Raw genomic sequence first — 18,691 nt, 5'->3', positions numbered from 1 at the left:
TATTGCATCAAAATTTTACTTTTCTGCCTAACAAAACTGAAATAGTATTTTGAAAGCTCTCTTGCACAGAACACATAAAAGTCTCTGAAGCATTTTAGTTCTGAAGATGCAACAAAATAAATGTTATGAGAACTTTCTGCTGGGAAGTCTACCAAGCTTTGAGTTCCAACAAAAATAGTATTTTCAAATACTACAGCTAAGGAGACTTACAGTACATGTTTATTGCATGAAAATATCCATTTATTGGATCCATCTGATTCTTCCATTTGTGGTTAGTGGTTCTTATAGTCTTGATATAACTTGTACCAGATCCTACTAAGTATTCCATTAATTACAAAACACACGGTAGATTGAATTAAGTAGGGAAATCTACACAATCCCGACAGAGATCCAACCTATGACAATGCATTAAATCAAAGTTTCAACTTTCATTTTCTTTTAAAATTGCCTGTAGCTACATGATATAATTTGATATACTGTGGAACAACAATGATGAAATTAAGTACAGTAGACAATATTAGAGTTAGAAAATAGCACATCTTTTTACCAGTTATGATGACTTTTCATGCATTAGTATTAAAGATAAGCAATGATGTATGGAAAAGTATAGCATAAGCAAGAGACAGAAAAAAGAGTTACAAAGATAAATGAAGACTAGGAAGTGGGATCATACTCAAGGTCATGTTTATATATATTAACTGTAAACAGCAGCTCTACTTAGGGAAATATTTGTCACACTTGAATGGCTTCAGCACTAAATATGAATTACTTAATACGTGAAAACAAAGCAAAACATAAGACTCCATTCTTCAGTAATGTGAACACTGGCAATGTAAGTGAGGTTGCAAGTTTGAAAAATGTTGTTTAAAATATAGGCACATGATTCTGAATTAATAGGTCACCACAGTCTGTGACATGCAAGCACATGTTTTGATGTGTTGCAAACTATGTCTTGCTTACTATCAACTCTGCATCAAGTTGCAATTTCCTTGAAAGCAGCTGAATTTAGATTTTACAGTAATTCTTTTTTTTTTGTCTGTGTTTCATGTTATGACATCATTTTACTACATTCAAATAGTCAAAACGTTCAGAATAAGATAGCACAAACTTGGTGCAGGAGGACATAGATCAGAGTGTGGCCAGCATTGTCAACTTGGAGATACACAGCTTAAGTATTATATAAACTACCTTTCCCCCAAAAACATTAACATAGACACCAAAATTGTAACAAGACGTATCAAAAAATAAGGCACATTTATCTTGATATGGTAATCTTGAAATAGAAAACTCATTTCAGAGAACATCGGTATCTAAATGAATTTTATAAAAAATCTTGTATTCATGATAATTATGGACATTTCTCATCATACATGATAACGGAATAATTGCACATATCCCAGTGTGTCAAGTAACAAAATGGGAGTTTTATTAAACATTTCCATTGCAAAATTATTTTGTAGGTTCATGTTTTCCTATTTACATAATTCAGGTGAATGATAGAAGTATTAACTTCTACCATCGCTTATCACAAGTACTGCAGGCTTTCATTTTACCACAATTAATAATCCCCTTTGTGTTGAATACATTGAAATTAATTGTGGAATAAATTGAGATTATTGTCATTTATATAAATGATTGTAAATATTTGGACATTAGCTACTACACAAGAACATTTTATTCTATTTTATTTCCAAGCTGCATCAGGACTTTCTACACTGAATTATTTGTACATAAATTCATCAAGGATCAGCAAAGAAGGCTGTTTAAAATCCAATCCCCTCTTTATGAAAATTAAAACACCAGAAACATCATTAGTTAGCATTTAACCTGAGATTTAATCTGTTGAGAAGTTAACATCCTTAGAAATTTCTTCACTTGTTGCATTAACTTATACTGATGTTCCTATTTTATGGGGGGAAAAAAAAAAAAGCCAAACAAAAACGTTGCTTGCAACATGGCTTTTCACTGTGTTGGTCAAAAAAATTATAGAATGCATGTTTTTCTCACAGTATCCAGAAGCTGGAATAATAATAATGTGCTTCTTATTGCACGTGAAACATAGAGGAGATATAATTGCAGATTCCTCTTCTCTATCTGAGTATTAAAGCCAGGTTTCATCTTAGCCGAATCCGGAACGTATTTATCTCCATAGAACTCATATTTATTTCACTTATATTTCTGGCATCCGGAGGTGAATGCATCAAAGATAAAGACACAGGTGTAAGACTTTCCACTCTGAATTTGTTAAAGAGTTTATGCACCTTTATCTGGAAAAAAAAAAAGAAATATATTTAGAAAATACAGTATATACCTTAAAATTTACTTTAACCTAATCTCTAACAATGATCCAAATGATACATCTCCTTACAGGTATTAGCACAGCAATTCTTACGCCAAAGATTATGAATATTTTTAAGTACTGTGTCCCAAATGCTATAGACTAAATTAGATCTTTTTAGGCAGTGTTCACTTGCCATATTTCAAAGCAAGTAAGTTAAATCAATATATTAAAAAACTGATCAGAAATATTTGGATTTAAAACTCTTCTCATTGCTGAACAAAATAACACTTACTCTTCTGCTCAAAGAAAATCCCAAACCTATTTCAAAATTTGATTACAAAATTTCTACAGATTCATAACCATCCCGTCCATTTTTAATCCTCAGAACAAAGTTGTATAATTTATATTTCATAATTTTGTGTATTGCATCAATTCTATAGCAATTGCAAAACATTCAGATATTTGCAACGGTGTAGGTCATGTAACTGAGCATGGGTAGACAACAGACATGCTATAATAAGCAACAGTTTTCAAAGTAACAGTCACATAATTTGTGGATATGTTAATACTATTCAAAAGATACACTTCAGAAGATGGAATTTGACTCTTTTTACTTTGAAAACACTATGAAAAATTATTTGAGAAATACTGATCCATGTTATAGAAAACAACATTTACAGGAAGTTACTTAGATTAAAACCGACCTAGAATTTTACTTGTTGATGCTTACATGGTCATTCCCACACACCAGCAGATCCGTATCTTTATCAAATGGAAAGCAGCTTTCAAGATAAACTTAACCCTTATCCTGAAAGTATAACTCTTGAGAAATAACTACCTAGACTTCACCTACAAATTGATTTAAATATCTGTGTTTCTGCAATACTTGTAACATAAACTACCCATAAAATGTCAGTATACCTTTCCCTGAGTAGTGGAACAGAGAAGACCCATGTCTCTGTTTGAAAATCTACAATCAAATCCCTTTCTGTGAAGAATCAGAGCAGCTTCATCAGACGGCTCAATATCTACCTACAAATAAACAAAATAAAAAATTACTCAGAAAGTATCAGAGCTAGGAAGACATTTTAGGACCTCATAAAACTATCATTACCTTACACTGATAGAGCCACTTATGCCTTAAATAATCAGCCTAGATTGAACAGTCATGTTTCTTTTAATAAGACTAAACATAGAAAGAACTAAACAGCAAAGAGAGTTTAGATATACAAAGTACTACAGAATATAGATGTAAGCTGTTAACCAAGGAGTTCAAAGCTCAACAGATGCACACATACAGACTCAGAATTTAAGTGTAGCTATCACAGCTGTATTAATTGGCTTCCCAGAAAAATTTCATGACAAAACCAAAACCAAACTAGAAATCATATGCTAATTACAATAGCTCATTTTAAATATTTGTTGTGACTATGTTCCATCAAGTTTTCATCTTGCAAAGCTACCCTCTAAAATCTAACTCAGCTTAAGGTGCACACGAAACCATACACTAAAATACAAATATTAAATTTTATGTTTATAGATAAGACATACAGTACTCTTGAGCCTCAACAGGCATCAAAGAGTAACCCAAGAGGAGCCCACAATCTCAACTTCCTACTCAGGATGAAATCACTAAAAATCACTTAGGACAAATGGTCACAAGAATAGTGTATAAATGCCTCAAATCAGAATCTTATTTTGATACGTACTTCAGAAAACAAAGTCATATCCTAGAACTGGGTGGCAAACTTCAATTTATACAAAAACTTCATTTTCTTTTTTGTACGCTAAGACATAAAACCCCATGAAATCGTACAGCAAGACTAACAGAAAAGAAATTCTTCTTCACATTATAGATGAATGTGCATGCAAGCTATCTTTACACCACGAGTGGCACATGACAAGATGCCCTTCATGCTGCAAGCTGTTTGCTGTATCGCTACACTCACCTTAGTCATTTATTTTATATGATGGATTACTTTATTTCTTTTTTGTTGTTGTTTTACAATGCTCAGTTGTTCATCTTATTACATATATAATAAGGGCATAAAAAAGATGGTTCTATCCACAGTCATTCCAGCTCTTAGGGGTCTTTTTCTCTAATTTATTTCTGGGTTACTTGTTTTTGTCCTGGTGCTTTTTCCCAAAAGTCTCTGCCATGAGTTAGGTTCATTTCTGGTACTTCAGTAAGTATCTATCGCCTTGGAGAAACCTATGCCAACAAGCATTAGGCATTTTGTGATGCTTTAGGTCTTGAAGGTATAATAAATGAGAGAGGTCTTAATCTAACAGGCTTCAGATCCAAATCAAATGTCTCCTAATAAAGGAGATCTTGATAGTACAACAAATTCATAGTATTAAGTACTCATTCAGATAATAAAAAGTGGTAAACTGATAAACTTAATGTTAGTGTTTTCTAAGTAAGTTCCTCATTTAAAATAGTAAAAATTCACTGAACAGTATTTGGAGTTGAAATGAGATACTTGGCAGTAAAACGTTGACTGGTGAAAACTGCATGGTTTACAAATCACGAGTAAAACTCAATTTGAGAAGATTTTCATGAACAACATTAGCTTATAACCACCTAAAATCAGGTTTTTAATTAATAAATGGTGTCTACAGTCATCATATTCAAACAAGTTTGCAGTACTTAATATCATTGATGGCTGAAAAAGTTCTTATCCTGTTATTGGAACAGTAGTACCACTTTCTACATTAACTAAGGTAATAATGATGATGTAACAAAATTATTTTCTGTCTCCAACTAATACCTGACTTGGTTTTCACTCTCATGGATGTGACAGTTTTGCACTTAAAAGCAGACACTTTCATGCACACAAAATAATACCACCTGCCTAAACATCAGATTAGTGAAATATTAAAATTCATACTGCAAAAACCTGACTTCCTATGGGGTAAATTGATGTTAAAAATGACAAGCCAGTAATGGGTATCAACCCTTTCTCTGTTAACTGGAATTATCTTGTAGTCATCTGCATGACAAATGTGTTTATGCATTTCAAATGATGGCATGAACATTTTACCTCTTAAGTTTTTAAAATTAAATATTATCTTAGTTAAGATTCAAAAGATTTAAAACAGAAAGGTAATAAAGAATTAATGACACCTTCAAAAAAAGAGTTTTGATAAGTATAAACATCCGTGATATAGTAGTCAACTTTTTAGAATTCCCAGGACTTTATCATGCGCATAGCATCCATGTATAATAAATTAAGCTGTTCTAACCTATTATCAAAGCAGATGTAAGACTGAGCAAGTTGCCACAGCCTCTGCATCTACTTTAACTTACCTTTTCTTATATCATCTCCAGGTAAATTAGATTAAGCGTATGCAAGCCTAAGGAATGTCTGAGCAAGGATGAACCTAATTCACAACAAATACACTTTCTAAACATGAGCATGCTACTGCATGAAAACCTGTAACAAATTTCTCATTTTGCAACAAAATATCCTTCATCTTGTAAAACTTCACAGCACTGTTATATGACAAAAATTCCCTAACTACTGTACTATCAAATTTCTGACTGCCTTTCTTGTAAAAGCTGCCAAAGTTTGATTTGATTTTGATCTCTGAGAAGTAAAATGTGGTTCTTACATCAGGCTTCTAGATAGAAAAAAAATTTTCCTAGGCTTTCTCATAAACAATACGCCAGGCCAATGCTGCTAAAATTTTGATGAGAAAGAAAAATGATTTATGCACTTTTTTAATCTGATTACTGTAAGCTAACAGACATGCACTGGAAAGTTCAAGCAACATGACAAAAATATGTATTTATATTTAGTACAAAGGGACAACTGTACTCAGTTTTTCAATCCTGAGGCCCAGCCAGTAGGTAAAATCTGTGTCAAACAACTTAAAAACTGGAGCTTTATTGAAAAAAAATTTAAATTTCATATTCCTAAGGTACTGGACTCTTCCATGACAGGATCACATATCCTAGAACAATAGCAATATTCTTCCCACTGAGAGGAGCAGAGTTTAAAGGGAAATTCGGAATTCCCTTACGTTTTTTCTCATTTATGCTTTAATGCATTTTCATGCATTCTGATTTTTACCTTAAATCTTAATAATACTTTATTTTAATTTGGTACCCTTTTATGTGAAATTGTAATGATATAATTTCTTGAAAATCAACTTCAACAGCTAAAGCAATGGAGAAGTAGTCTGCATTTCTGGAAAAAAATTTGCATTGCATCAATTAGCCAGAATTATGACACTTGTCATTCAAATTCTTGGGAGATGCAGAAAGGAAGCAGAAAGTGAGGAGAGATTTTAAAAGGTCATTTTGGCATGCAAGAAATTCTTTGCAAGGCATACCACCATTTCTGCTGTGGGGAAGAACCATTCTGTACCTATAACGATAGTGCTCCTATCTGATGACTACTGATAACTTTCACTTTGAAGTGCACAAGGTAATGCTGCAAGCTCAAGAGCTGTCAATCAAGTAATCATCAAAATATATAGTTGTGGACAAGGAAGAGATCATAGCCTCAATCAATCTTATACCAACTGGGATAGTGAGGCCAGTATAGCACAGATAAAATCGTAGAATTCACCTATCAAAACAGCAGATGCAGACCCAGCCTTCCATTTCACAGGTTTCATGGCCTCATGATAGAAACGAGGGGAGGAAGTTTAGGCCTCAAAAAGGGAGAGGCGTTAAGGTTCATGAAGGTCTGCCCCTGAACTTGACATGCTGACGCAAACAGGTGGCAGCTGAGCTGGCTGAGGTAAATGAAAATATTTTACAGTGAACTGTGGAACATCATACACTTCACAAGAAGATTTAGTTCAATACAAAGCTTCCCCCTAACTCTTCAAAGGCATAAGACCCACAGAATCAAGAGTTATTCCACTTTGAAATTCAAAATAAGAAACAGTCACAGCTGAAGGAGTGTACATGAGATTGAACTACTAAGAGAGAAAGTGTGAGAAAGTAAACTGATTCTTTGAGTTTTACAATAAGGATTAAGACTGAAAATGAAGAACTATTATAAAACAGCAGCTAATGGCAAGTTTTGCAGATATTCTGAATATAATCTGAAATATAGATTATAATATATATAATCTATAGATTATAGAGATCAGTTCGACCTCAGCCACCACAGAGACTCTAAGGGAGAAGGGACAACTGTAGTTTCTAAGTATCTAAGCATGGCAGAATTAAAAAGGGATTTAATCTATGGTAACAGCACTGGTGAGTGATACTGCAATACAGCATAAAGTTAATATAACCACATTTTAAAAGGTGTTGAAAAACTGAGAAGAATTTACACAAGAGCTGGCAGAATAAGGATGCACAAACGCTTCACTTCTATAGTTTATCAAACAGAAAACTGAAATACAGTGGTTACAATTATGTTAGTTCCTTTGCAAAGAAAAAAATATTGAATACAGAACCGTTTTTTGGGTTTTTTTTGGTTTTTTGTGGGTTTTTTTTTGTTTGTTTTGTTTTGCTTTTTTTTATACCTAACAGAGAACAGTTTCACAGGAAACAAGGACTCTAAGCTGATGTTAGAATAATTAAAATAGGTCTTGTATTTCAGCTTAACAATATTTTAACAATTTATTTTATGGATGTTAAGATGTGATAGATTTTCTTTAAGTCTTCCAAATGGAATCAGATGGGTTTAAAACTATACATTTTATTAAAAACACAAATTATTGTACTCAGAACAAAGTCTAATGACCTTAAATTTAATTCTTAACACAGAAGAGGCCAAAGTATATGAACCTTTCTGCTCTTAAACTTTAGGAACGCATTGAAATGTGCCCCCTTCAGAGACAGAATAATGCACTATGCATATTATTATGTTGTGAAAAAACAATTCCTGTATTTCACATTACTCAAACCGACACAAGTTTCTAGGTCTTGCGGAATTAACAAAAACTAGTCATCACTCTGCAGTTTATCGTATCATATTAAAAAAAAAAATTACAAATTACTTTCCTAGAATAAAATATTTGATTAGACTATATCAATAAGCTATATCACGTGTTTTCTCATAAAAATAGTGGTTTGATCTTACCTTTGATTGTATTGTCCTCAGATTGACTATATGCATGTCACAAGGCATGGATGACATGAGTGGAGAAAAAGTATTTAGCATCTCTGGGACAGCTGAATCTGTGTATGGTGTCATCAGAATGACAGGATGATTTAAGAAAGAAGAAGTCATATGGCTAAGAAGTGAGGGAAAACTGACTGATGCCTTCTCTTCATTCTGCAAAATACAAGGGAAAACATTTGTAAAATTGAGTTAATACACCTTCATGTCTAAATTTTGAAACCCACTTATATGATTCCATTAATTTAACAGAAAAATTTAATTTATAGACTGTCCATTTAATTACTTTTGGAAATTTCTGATCATCCACTACATCTCTTTTCTAGTATACTTCCTATTTTTACAAACCATTAGTACATCTTTCAATGATCATTAGACAATACCTCATTTTACACCATTCCTCAGTTTTCTGTGTTAGCCTTTGATGTGTAAACAATGCAGTTTAGAGAAAGAGACTAGGTACTACTGTAGCAAGCTGCTCCTATTTATTCAGTATATACTTGAATATTGACAGCCAGCTAGTCTTTTGCAGGCTTCCTTGACTGCATAAATTTCTCCTCTACTTTCTTCAGATTCATCTAACTTGTATCCTATACCCCTCCTCCTTTTTACATCTGACTTCTTAAAACTGTTTTCTGGAAGAAATTGCAACTAGCATCTTTGTCTTGGTCCACAATGCAAAAGGTTTCTTTCTAGAAAGCAGTTTTATTTCAATGCCACGCCAGCAGGAACTGAAGGGACTCCTTCCCAAGATTTTACAAGTTTTGTACTTTCCCAAGTTTTGTCTTTGCAGTGCTTTTACATGGCTCCAGAGGCTGTGTTACAAACCCGAGGTGACTACGTCCTACCTATTCACAACAGCTAGTTAAAGCTCCATAGAAGCCACAAAACAAAGGAACTTTAAAAAAGCAATTTCTGTTTTAGAATGTCAGTGAAGATAAGGTAGAAATGGGTGAAAATTTATTTTGCTCTTATTTTTCCTTGCATAATTAATTAGATAAATCCCTGCTTATTTATAATTAAATAGGTGATTTTTAGTGAGAACTTGGCAGAAAGTTTACTGAAAACATAGTATCTTAAGTATTGATATCTTAAATTTGCATTTTATGATAGGCTGAAGACATGGAAATAAAAAATAAATGGGAGATACTTAAAGCAAAGCAGAGGATTACTTATCAGCTTATAATGGACAATGATGACAGTCATTCCTGTTTTGGGGTGTGCATGCATGTATACATATTTATTTATATCTCTTCAGTAGCATTAAATACATCTGACAGTGTAGCAATTGAAAATATGCCAAAGTTGAACTGATGCAAAATGATAATTTCTGTGTTATTCTTAGTGCTTTTCTCAGTAATGACTAACACTGCTTGCCTCTTTGGTATCTACTAAGCATTGAGGCTAGTATTTTTATAGATCTATTATGACCCCCAAATTACTTTCCAAAAACGGTAAGAGTTGATAGTTACTCCTCCATGTGCCTCACTATATTTATTTACATTTAAGTCCATCTGCCACTTTACTGCATGCTTAATCAGTGTTGAGTCCTCCAGTTCCTCAGTTAGCCTTGATTTTTTATTACTTTGAATAGTTCAGCATCACTGGCAAACTTCCTTGTCATGATTTTCTTCTTTTTCAATTAACGTATGAGCAAGCTTGCTCTAAGTACAGATAAAGCTTCAGTTCAAGTGACTGCATGCACGCTCTGCCCACAGGGAAAATGTGCATATACATGTTCTTTCAAAGAAGAATTCACTGTTTCACCCCAAATGGAACACCATTTACTCTGTTGTCATAGATGTGCTAAAGTCAGTCAAAACATTTTATTGTCAGTTTTCTTACTATTATTCAATTATTTTTTTCTGTAAAATAAGTTGATTGCTTGCATGTGAGAACTTAAAAAAGGTCTCCTAGAATATCTTACAAATTACACATGAATCAGTCAAATAATGTGTTTATCCTACTATAATATTTAAAACAAAAGATGTATCAAAAGCCCTTGCAACTGGTTCCTAGTTCTAGGCATGTTACCTGAGAACGAGCAGAAGACAAAACTACAGTCCAGCAACAACAGTTATTTGAGATCAGTTTTTTATATGCGCTTTTAAACAATGGGCATTCATACTCAAAGCATTTGAGATCAGAGATTTTGCCTAAACAGAATTCACATTCATCCATTCCCTCCTCTACTTTCAACCATTGCCTAACATACACTGCAAACATGTTGAAGTAAGAAGTACATGCCCCATATCCCACACCACTCCCCTCAGCTCGAGACTTCTCAGATTTCAGGGACTCCAAGGAACTGGAAAGAGAAAGAAGGGTGAGCCTTCACAGAAACAATTTTTTTTTTTTTTAGATTTTTTATCTACATGCAAATTCTCACTCTAAGACAACCCAAATACTTGAAGAGGGGCCACAGTTTGGTAAGGGAAGAGTCACTGAAAAAACATTCTAAGTGCAACTTTATGCCTGGAAGTACAGTGCTTGCTGAAAACAAACAGAACTCATTTAGATGTCCTTATAATTTCAGAAACAGATGTTCCTCAGAAAATGCCACCAAGGTAATCTGAGATGAAGAGACATGAGATCTTTCTGAAACCTTCTGTTCCATGTACAGAAAAATACTGTGTACATAAACACAAGCATGACATCCATGGGTCAAAACCTCTCCCAAATCCCAGAGATCAGAAATATGGGGAAAAATGGGAGGCAAGTTTGTATATTGGCTGACATGAAAGTAAAAAATCACCCATGGTAAAAATATCAGATGAATACTCGGCCTTGTCTAGGAAAAGATAGCATAAGGCAGGTCAATTGTCTAGGACTGAATCCTTCAAAGCCTTCTCTAAGGCTAACAGAAGTAATATGAATAAAAAGTTGTTAAAGCTGCAGTAACGTATATTGCAGTTGAGAGACCAGGAAAGATGGAACGAAAGACACTGGAAACTTTGAAGAAGAACGTGTGTGGGAGAGAATCATGTGCTATTAATGGGCAACAGGACAAAATTCTCAGATAACCCGTAGCAGAACCATAAAGAGTGGCTCCTCAATTCCTAGATTGTGGAAATAACTGAGGATTGCAGAGAAACAGAGTCTTGAAGGACTCTGCCAAATGCTAGAAGCAGAGCTGATTCAACTTGGCTCATTTTTGCTCCTTCTGTGTTTAAATGTTTTATCACAGCCATAACCATTGTACTTAAGCGTTATCCAAAATTCAAACTTTGAAAAGCTGCACAAAGACTTAGGTGGAGATTTTATCTTGAATCTTGCATTCCCACATGTGGAACAACAGTCAATTTTGGATGACTGCACCAACAAAAGACGTGTAGTTATTCAGTGAATCTATGTAATAGCAATGGGAATGAAGAGTACAGCAGGAGTCAAAAGCTGCCAGAAGACCAAGGGAAAAAGGGTTTTACAAACACTGTGAAGACAACGCTGTTACAGAAGATCCAGAAGAGACACTTAAAATCCCACTGCCCCCTAGGTACACCACAATCACGAAAGGACTGGAGTACGTCTTTCCCCTCTCAATCTAGTGATCCAAAATTTAAACAGGACTCTGGGGAAAGTGAGAGATGGGAACCGTTTGCATATACAGAGAACGCATTTGGAAGAATAGTTACTCTATATGCACATTCACTATGTGGGCGGCTTTCAGCAATACCCTGCTGATGCTAAGTCAGAAGACGTAGTCCCACAATCTCCATCTAATTAAAGTACTGCTCTCTCAAAAGTGGCATTATTTCCTCAACTTCAATGACAGTATTTAGCACTCAAAGTGTGAATGGAGCTCCACTGGCAGCCTTACAAACATTATGTACCAGCAAGATTCTGACGAATGCTACTGATACAGCTGAGTGCTGGCTTAACAATCTCTAATCAAAGCAAATACTGCCTTTTTTAACTACCTTACAGCACATTCATATACAGTTATCCAATTGGAAACTGTCTGTGTTGAAATACAACCCTTTGAATGACTGTGCAACAGATGTAAACAAATCCCCCGACAGGCTCTTTGCTTGTCATCAAAAGTAAGGTGAATAATTCTAAACCTTTAGGTTTGAGGAAAAATAAACAAACAAACCACACTCCAGTATAACCTTAGGTTACAATTTGCAACAAGAACAGCCTCATCTATAAAAGGTGCCCTTATATCAGAAATGAGCTATTTTATCAATAAATGGAGAACGGAACAGATTAAGAAAAGACTCAAAGTGTTTTCTGGCAAGAGTTTAAATAGAGAAACTGAGGTCCTTAATTAGAGGGGAAAAATGCTAATTAGACTCTTCAGAAATCATTTAGTAATTGAATGGAAGAAAGAAATGGAAAATACTGTAGAGAATAAAGTAAAGCTCAAACAGTTGATAATTGGACTTGCTGAGCTAACAGAGAAACAATTAACTTTTCAACACAGACAAGTAGTCTAAAATTTCCCAAAATAAGGAAAGGAAACTGAGGCACACAGAATATTGAATCACAAATCTTGACTGTTTACTCCTCCTCTAGACTGGAGCAACTCCAGTCAGGAAGGAAATTTAATTATAACTCCAAAACCCCACCAGCATCCAAACTATCTGATCAAACATACTGAAATGTGGATGCTGACTTTGGATGCCAGTGTGTTCAGACAAAATCTGGAAATAGACAGAATTCGAGGCCTGCTAAATCAAGGGATGCAGATCAAAATAGTCCGATACCAAACCACCTGGTCTATTCCTAGAAGGAAAAAGTCTCTCTCTCTCTCTCTCATGTGTGAGGAAACAATTTTTATCAACTTTCTCTGTCACAGGTTCAGAAAACCAACTAGCAGCACTCTTTGAAGAAGCAGATTTTCTGGTCCAGAAACTCTAATCTGTGGAGTAAAAAGACTCTTCAGAGCATCTCTAGTCCCAAAACATAGGGAGACAATATTATTAAATACCTCTCAATTGTAATCTAGCAACTGACAGCAACTGAGATGGTCAGCCAAAGAATCTAAAGCTTCCCAAGACAAACTTGGAAAGAAAAATTTGTTTCTTTCTGTACAACCCAAAGACTGACAATCCATCTGCATGTTTGATGAGATACTGCTTCTACATGGGAAACTGGTTGCGTAATACTGTGCTAGCCTTCTTATAGGTGAGAAACGTAACAGCACACATCATCATTGACTATGTGAATATGCAGTTTTACAACACAAGACAAAAATAAGAGATGGGTAAAGACAGAGGCCTTAGCTTTAAAATTACATACTTTCTTCCCCAAATGCAAACATCTTGAATCCTTATATATGTGGAGTGCTCCTCACTTGAGGAAGGAGGTGTCTGTAAACAGGAAGAGAGTGAGAAAATTGCACAACATTCTTGCACACACATGGCCCTAAAGCTCCCAACTTGAAAGAGAAATTCATATTTTATTTGGGACTCATACTATTCAAATTAATGAAATTGACATCAGGCAGTAAATGGTTTCAACTTAGATGTAGGCTTTACATGCAAGACTGCCTGTTTGTTACCTCACCAAGTGAAAATCAGATGCACTTGCTTTAAATTTATCCAAAGTTGCACACTGTAATACAAAAAGAATAATCGAAGTCTAACAAGTTCTGAAAGTCCTCCAGATATGGATGTATCATTCCTTTTCTTCTGAGGTCAATGCCTGGAGCTAGATTTTCGTGTGCTTTAAAAACTCCTAGTGCTTTTAAGAAGGAAAGGAGAAGGATGTTAGATAATAGGGCTCACACCCACAATGCAACAAATAGCAATTAGTCACTGATGAAAACTGGATGAATTCTTCTGAGGTGAGCAATTCCTTTTCAGTGTCCAAGAGTGCAATGCTGATGTAACCACATATCAAAGAAAACACTGACCATCACTTCAAGCAGTTTTCAAACTGACTAGTGGTTGCAGAGGAAATTTTATACAGAAATCAAATAAGGTGATAGGAAGATCTTCCCTGAGCAGTGGGATAAGAACACCTAAGACCTCAAAGCTGCACAAGAATCTTCAGCAGAACAATTTTCATGTTATTTCTGTAAAAAAGCAGGTCCTCTACAATGAATTAGACTTTTAGGGAGGCCTGGATAAATTGCAACCAGAAATAACAGCCACAAATGGGAGTACTGAACAGGTAGCGATCCTGAAGTCTTACAAAGACTATTAACAAGAATACTGATGCCAGATTATTTTCTGCTATACTAGAGCATCAATCTCTCCTGAAATCCTGCAAAAATATGAGGGGCAAAAATCCTGAAAAATATAAGGATTAGATCTGCCTGAATTGTTCATATAAACATTTTTGTCAACACTGAAATATTCATCAGTTACGTTAGAGTTTTGCACATCAAAGTGTAAATTCTTTTGGCAATATGTTGCAAGTCCTTTATTGAGAACCATGATCTGGAATGCTTAGGGTTTTTTGATAGCTATTGAAGTGACCAGCAAAGGAGGACTCAACTGAGCAGACAAAAACTGATATTACCTCTTTACCTCTGGGAATGGAAGATTTTCTATCAAATTCACTTGGAGGCTGTTATACTGGAAATGCATTTCTGCCACACTAGGTGGAAGGGGTCCCTGGAGGCTGATTACAGAGGAAATGAAAATTCTGAGGCACTGTAAAATATCCATGAGGCTGTGAGCTGGTTCAAAGCAACTCTAAAACCACCACAGAGCTTCTGTACTCCCTGTGAATTTTTAGCCAGCACTGAGACTGGAAGTAAGGAAACCTGGGATTGCTACAGGTAACCAAATCCAGGGAAATTTGAACCCACAGGAGGAATTCTTCCCCATCTGCAAGAGCCAAATTTGGTAGCCTCTAAGACCAGCGGACTCCTCTCATCCCAGGTCAATAGACGGGAGCCTGCTGTGGTTCTGCTCCTCCAAGACCAGGCAGGAGAAAGGCAGAGCATGTATTCCCAACAGGCATGCACATACACACGCATACGGCCAGCCATACGAGTGAGCAGAGAGCATCACCTTTACCAGCACCCACATAAACACACAGCACTTGGGTAACACGAGCAGAACAGACAGTCCAAACCTGATTGTGCCCTCTAGCTGATCACGTCTGAAGTTCACTAGTCCAAGACGTCACTTTCTTGATTCACAGGTGCACTCAACAACCACCGATTCCTCAAAAATCATTGTGCACTTTAAATGCATCTGATATCCAGGCCTGAACCTTAGGCCTCTTAACCATTCACCAGCTCAGACTTCACATACTTCCAGGTGCTGACCGCATACATGTCAGCTTGAAGTTTGCTAGCAGCTTACATGCACACACAGAAAATATAGGTCTTGCTAGCACCTGGCAGCCAGTTACACTGGTCCCTCAGTTCCACGATATCTCTCTCTCCAATAGCTGACACAGAGACCTCTCATGCTACTTCCTTCCTCGTCTTACTTGAAGTTGGCTAATGGTTTGTTCACACAGATTCAGAAAAGGTTGTGCACTCGTACAGAAACCAGATTTACTAAGAATACAGGATAGGTTGTGGTGGTCACACATTGGACTTGATCAGACCCTTTTTGCCTATTTTACCCCTATTTTCCCCACTTTCTTCTCCTTGATCCTTCTCTCCCCCTTCCTATGCCCCTTCCGCTGAACATCCCATAACAAAAACAAAAAAAAAAAAAAAAGAGGCTTAAGACAAATCCAAAATTCTCTCCCTCCTCCAAATCCTGTAAGTCCTGGACCCCTTTAGGCAATAATGCCCTTAGTCTGCATAAAGTGATTTCTGGTGAGTCGCCTTGTTGGGTTTCACACCAGGAACAATCTAATCTTCTTCCTTTCATGGTGTCAGGAGCAGCCATTTCAGCATGCTCCATTCATCCCTGGTTAGGTTCCTCTGCTTCCTCCACCTATCACTGTTCCTTCAATGACTGTCAGGTCCTTGTATTTAATTTACTCAGTCTTTAATCAGATGCCACAATAGCAATCATGTTGTATAAGCAGATCATTTGGAGAACAGCTGCTTGCTGGTCTACAGAAGAGTGCAGATAGCAAAGAAAGCAACCAGTCACCATGACCATTAGCACACCACCATAATTAGTGAGACTGACAAATATGCAGCCATCAATATAGCTGGATGAAAGGGATCACAAAAGCAGACAGACAGCATGACATGCTTTTCTCAACAATAGAAGTATTTTGTACTTTAGTTATAGCTTCTCCCACCAATTTTATTTGTTCTTTTCTAATTCTTCTTACAATGTTTATATTGTGCAATAATGGTGCAGGAGGAAGAAGGAGGGACTTAATGCCTACATAAATAACGCACGCTAGAGTTGTGGAAGCGACATGGTGCTAGATTTTGTTTCCTGATGACTGGGAAGGGCTTATCCTGTCCCCGATGATGGCAGAAGACAGTAATCAGAAATTTTCTGGAGTTCTGCTTTGATGAGGAAGTAGGTCACCAAACTGATGATGAAGACAGAAACTACACAAAGATATCTGCTAATTTTTGTCCTCCTGAGAGGCTATCTGCATTGGAAGTCTGCTGCTCATGTGAAGTTCTTGCTGCTTATGGAAACTGCTTGTTCCATGTGCAAGGAGATTATCCCTGGAGAGTTATTTCACTTGAGAATATAAGAAGCAGCAGCTCGACTTGCAGCCTTTCTCCCTCCTTTAAGAAGGATTCTGCCCTACCACCAGTGCTTGCAACAGGAATGAGTAGGCCTTCCTAGAAGTGGTGATACTGAAAGGTTTAAATTTAAGATCTCAAACTGCACCAGTGCAGATAAACTCAGAAAAGACCTTAAAGAGGTCTACTCTCCCACTTTGGTGAATTATATGGGCTAAAAATGGAGAGACCAAGCTTGAATACTATGCATGCTACTGAAGTAAAATACTTTCTTTCTAAGCAGAGCTGGCAGACAGGTGCACACAAATGAAGACAAATAAAAAAAGCCAAAGGAAAGTAATTCTCTGTAGAGATGTACATACATACACAAAAAAAAAAAAAAAAATCACAAAGAAGACCTAGCTCTAAGTCCAGAAATCAGAGGAAGGCAGTCCTTTGTACTGCTTACTTCACCATGAGCCAGCTACAAGTGGCTGCTGCCCTGTTGTAGGGTGAGAACATTCACTCCCTACCGCTTTGGACAGCATCACATAAATGGAGCTTGGAGACAAATCTGTCTTTATTTAGAACCTTTCTGCAACACACCTTTGTCACAGTGTCAAGAAAAAAAAAGAGTATTTGAAAGAAATTAAGCTGTAAAGTGTCCTGGTATAAAAACGAGGACAGTGCTGCCCTGAAAGCAGATAGTATATGTAGATAAATAAGGAACACTGTTCTTAACCAGCAAATGCAAACTTCCAGCATAAGAAATACAGTATCATCTATGTACTAGTAGAAGTAATAATAATTTAAATGTAGAGTTTTAAGCAAAGCTGTATAGAACTAACACGTACCTGAGTCTCTCTTCAAATGAAACAAAAAATAGGTGTACCTCCCTTACTAAACTATGTGGCAAGGCTCTCAAGAAAATGCATTGTGTTCTGTGTGAGAGAAAAGAGGGAAATGTCTTTTTTTTTTCCCCTGTTGTGGCCACCATAAAATCCCAAAACATTAAAGTTCAAGATTTTGTATATATTTGACGAGTTCACTATGGTAGTCGTAAGTAAAACTGGTATTAGAATATCTGAAGTTGTCACACATAGGCTTGAAAATGCTTCTAAATGGTAGTAGTTAAGCCAATGTTGAGTTTTTGCTTTTTTGAAACATCAAGTTAATTATGCTTGTTAATGTGTGGCTACATATAGCATAGCAATGCACAGTATAGTATATAGCTATTATGTGAAACGTATATATGCATTATAAATATGCACACCAAGTAAGTGGCAAATGCAACTCAATAATCAGACAGCAATGGCTATATATCACCAAGCATGAATTTTCAGAGGAAGTGAATACTGACAGATATTTAATAAGAAAAAAAAGAGTAGTTGTATGTGGTGGAAGAAAAGGAGTTTGATTATCTGACTGCCACATATTTTGATTTTATTAACTGCCTGTATCATTGGTTCTCTGAACAACCTCCCCCAAACCACAGCAGCTATTTAAGCCATTGAATCCTGGCCCTCTGCTTGAGACCAGGTTATAAATCCAGTTATATAAATTGAGCAAGTCAAGGCAAGGCATGAAGTAGGAATCTGAAAAATAAAGTGTGTGCCTGGAATGCCATCTTTTCTCCAGCTATGTCGTTGATGAAATAAAGATAATACCATTTCCTAAAAATCCTGTTTCATTCATATTCTTATACTAATATAACACACTAAAGCCTGGAAAGTAAAAAGGTATCGATGCTTATTTTTAACAAAACTTATA

The 18,691-nt window shown here is 35.9% G+C and overlaps 1 protein-coding gene across 6 annotated transcripts in view; it reads right to left on the bottom strand.

Moving 5' to 3' along the window:
* Positions 1 to 1,878: 1,878 nt before the first annotated feature.
* The window catches only part of MAN2A1 (mannosidase alpha class 2A member 1), a 121,077-nt gene continuing 104,264 nt past the window's right edge, over positions 1,879 to 18,691 (bottom strand). For all 6 annotated transcript variants that reach the window (XM_082337327.1, XM_082337328.1, XM_082337329.1 and 3 more), the window contains 3 exons: positions 8,332 to 8,526; positions 3,203 to 3,313; positions 1,879 to 2,267 (listed from right to left, as the gene is read on the bottom strand). In XM_082337327.1, coding sequence (XP_082193453.1) covers positions 2,115 to 2,267; positions 3,203 to 3,313; positions 8,332 to 8,526 — 459 coding nt within the window. In that variant the 3' untranslated portion in view covers positions 1,879 to 2,114. The remainder of the gene's footprint in view (positions 2,268 to 3,202; positions 3,314 to 8,331; positions 8,527 to 18,691) is intronic.

Source organism: Platalea leucorodia (assembly GCF_965183815.1).
Source record: "Platalea leucorodia genome assembly, chromosome: Z".
NCBI lineage: Eukaryota > Metazoa > Chordata > Aves > Pelecaniformes > Threskiornithidae > Platalea > Platalea leucorodia.
Note: the sequence above shows the minus strand (reverse complement) of the source record. Positions and strands in the feature narration are given on the sequence as shown.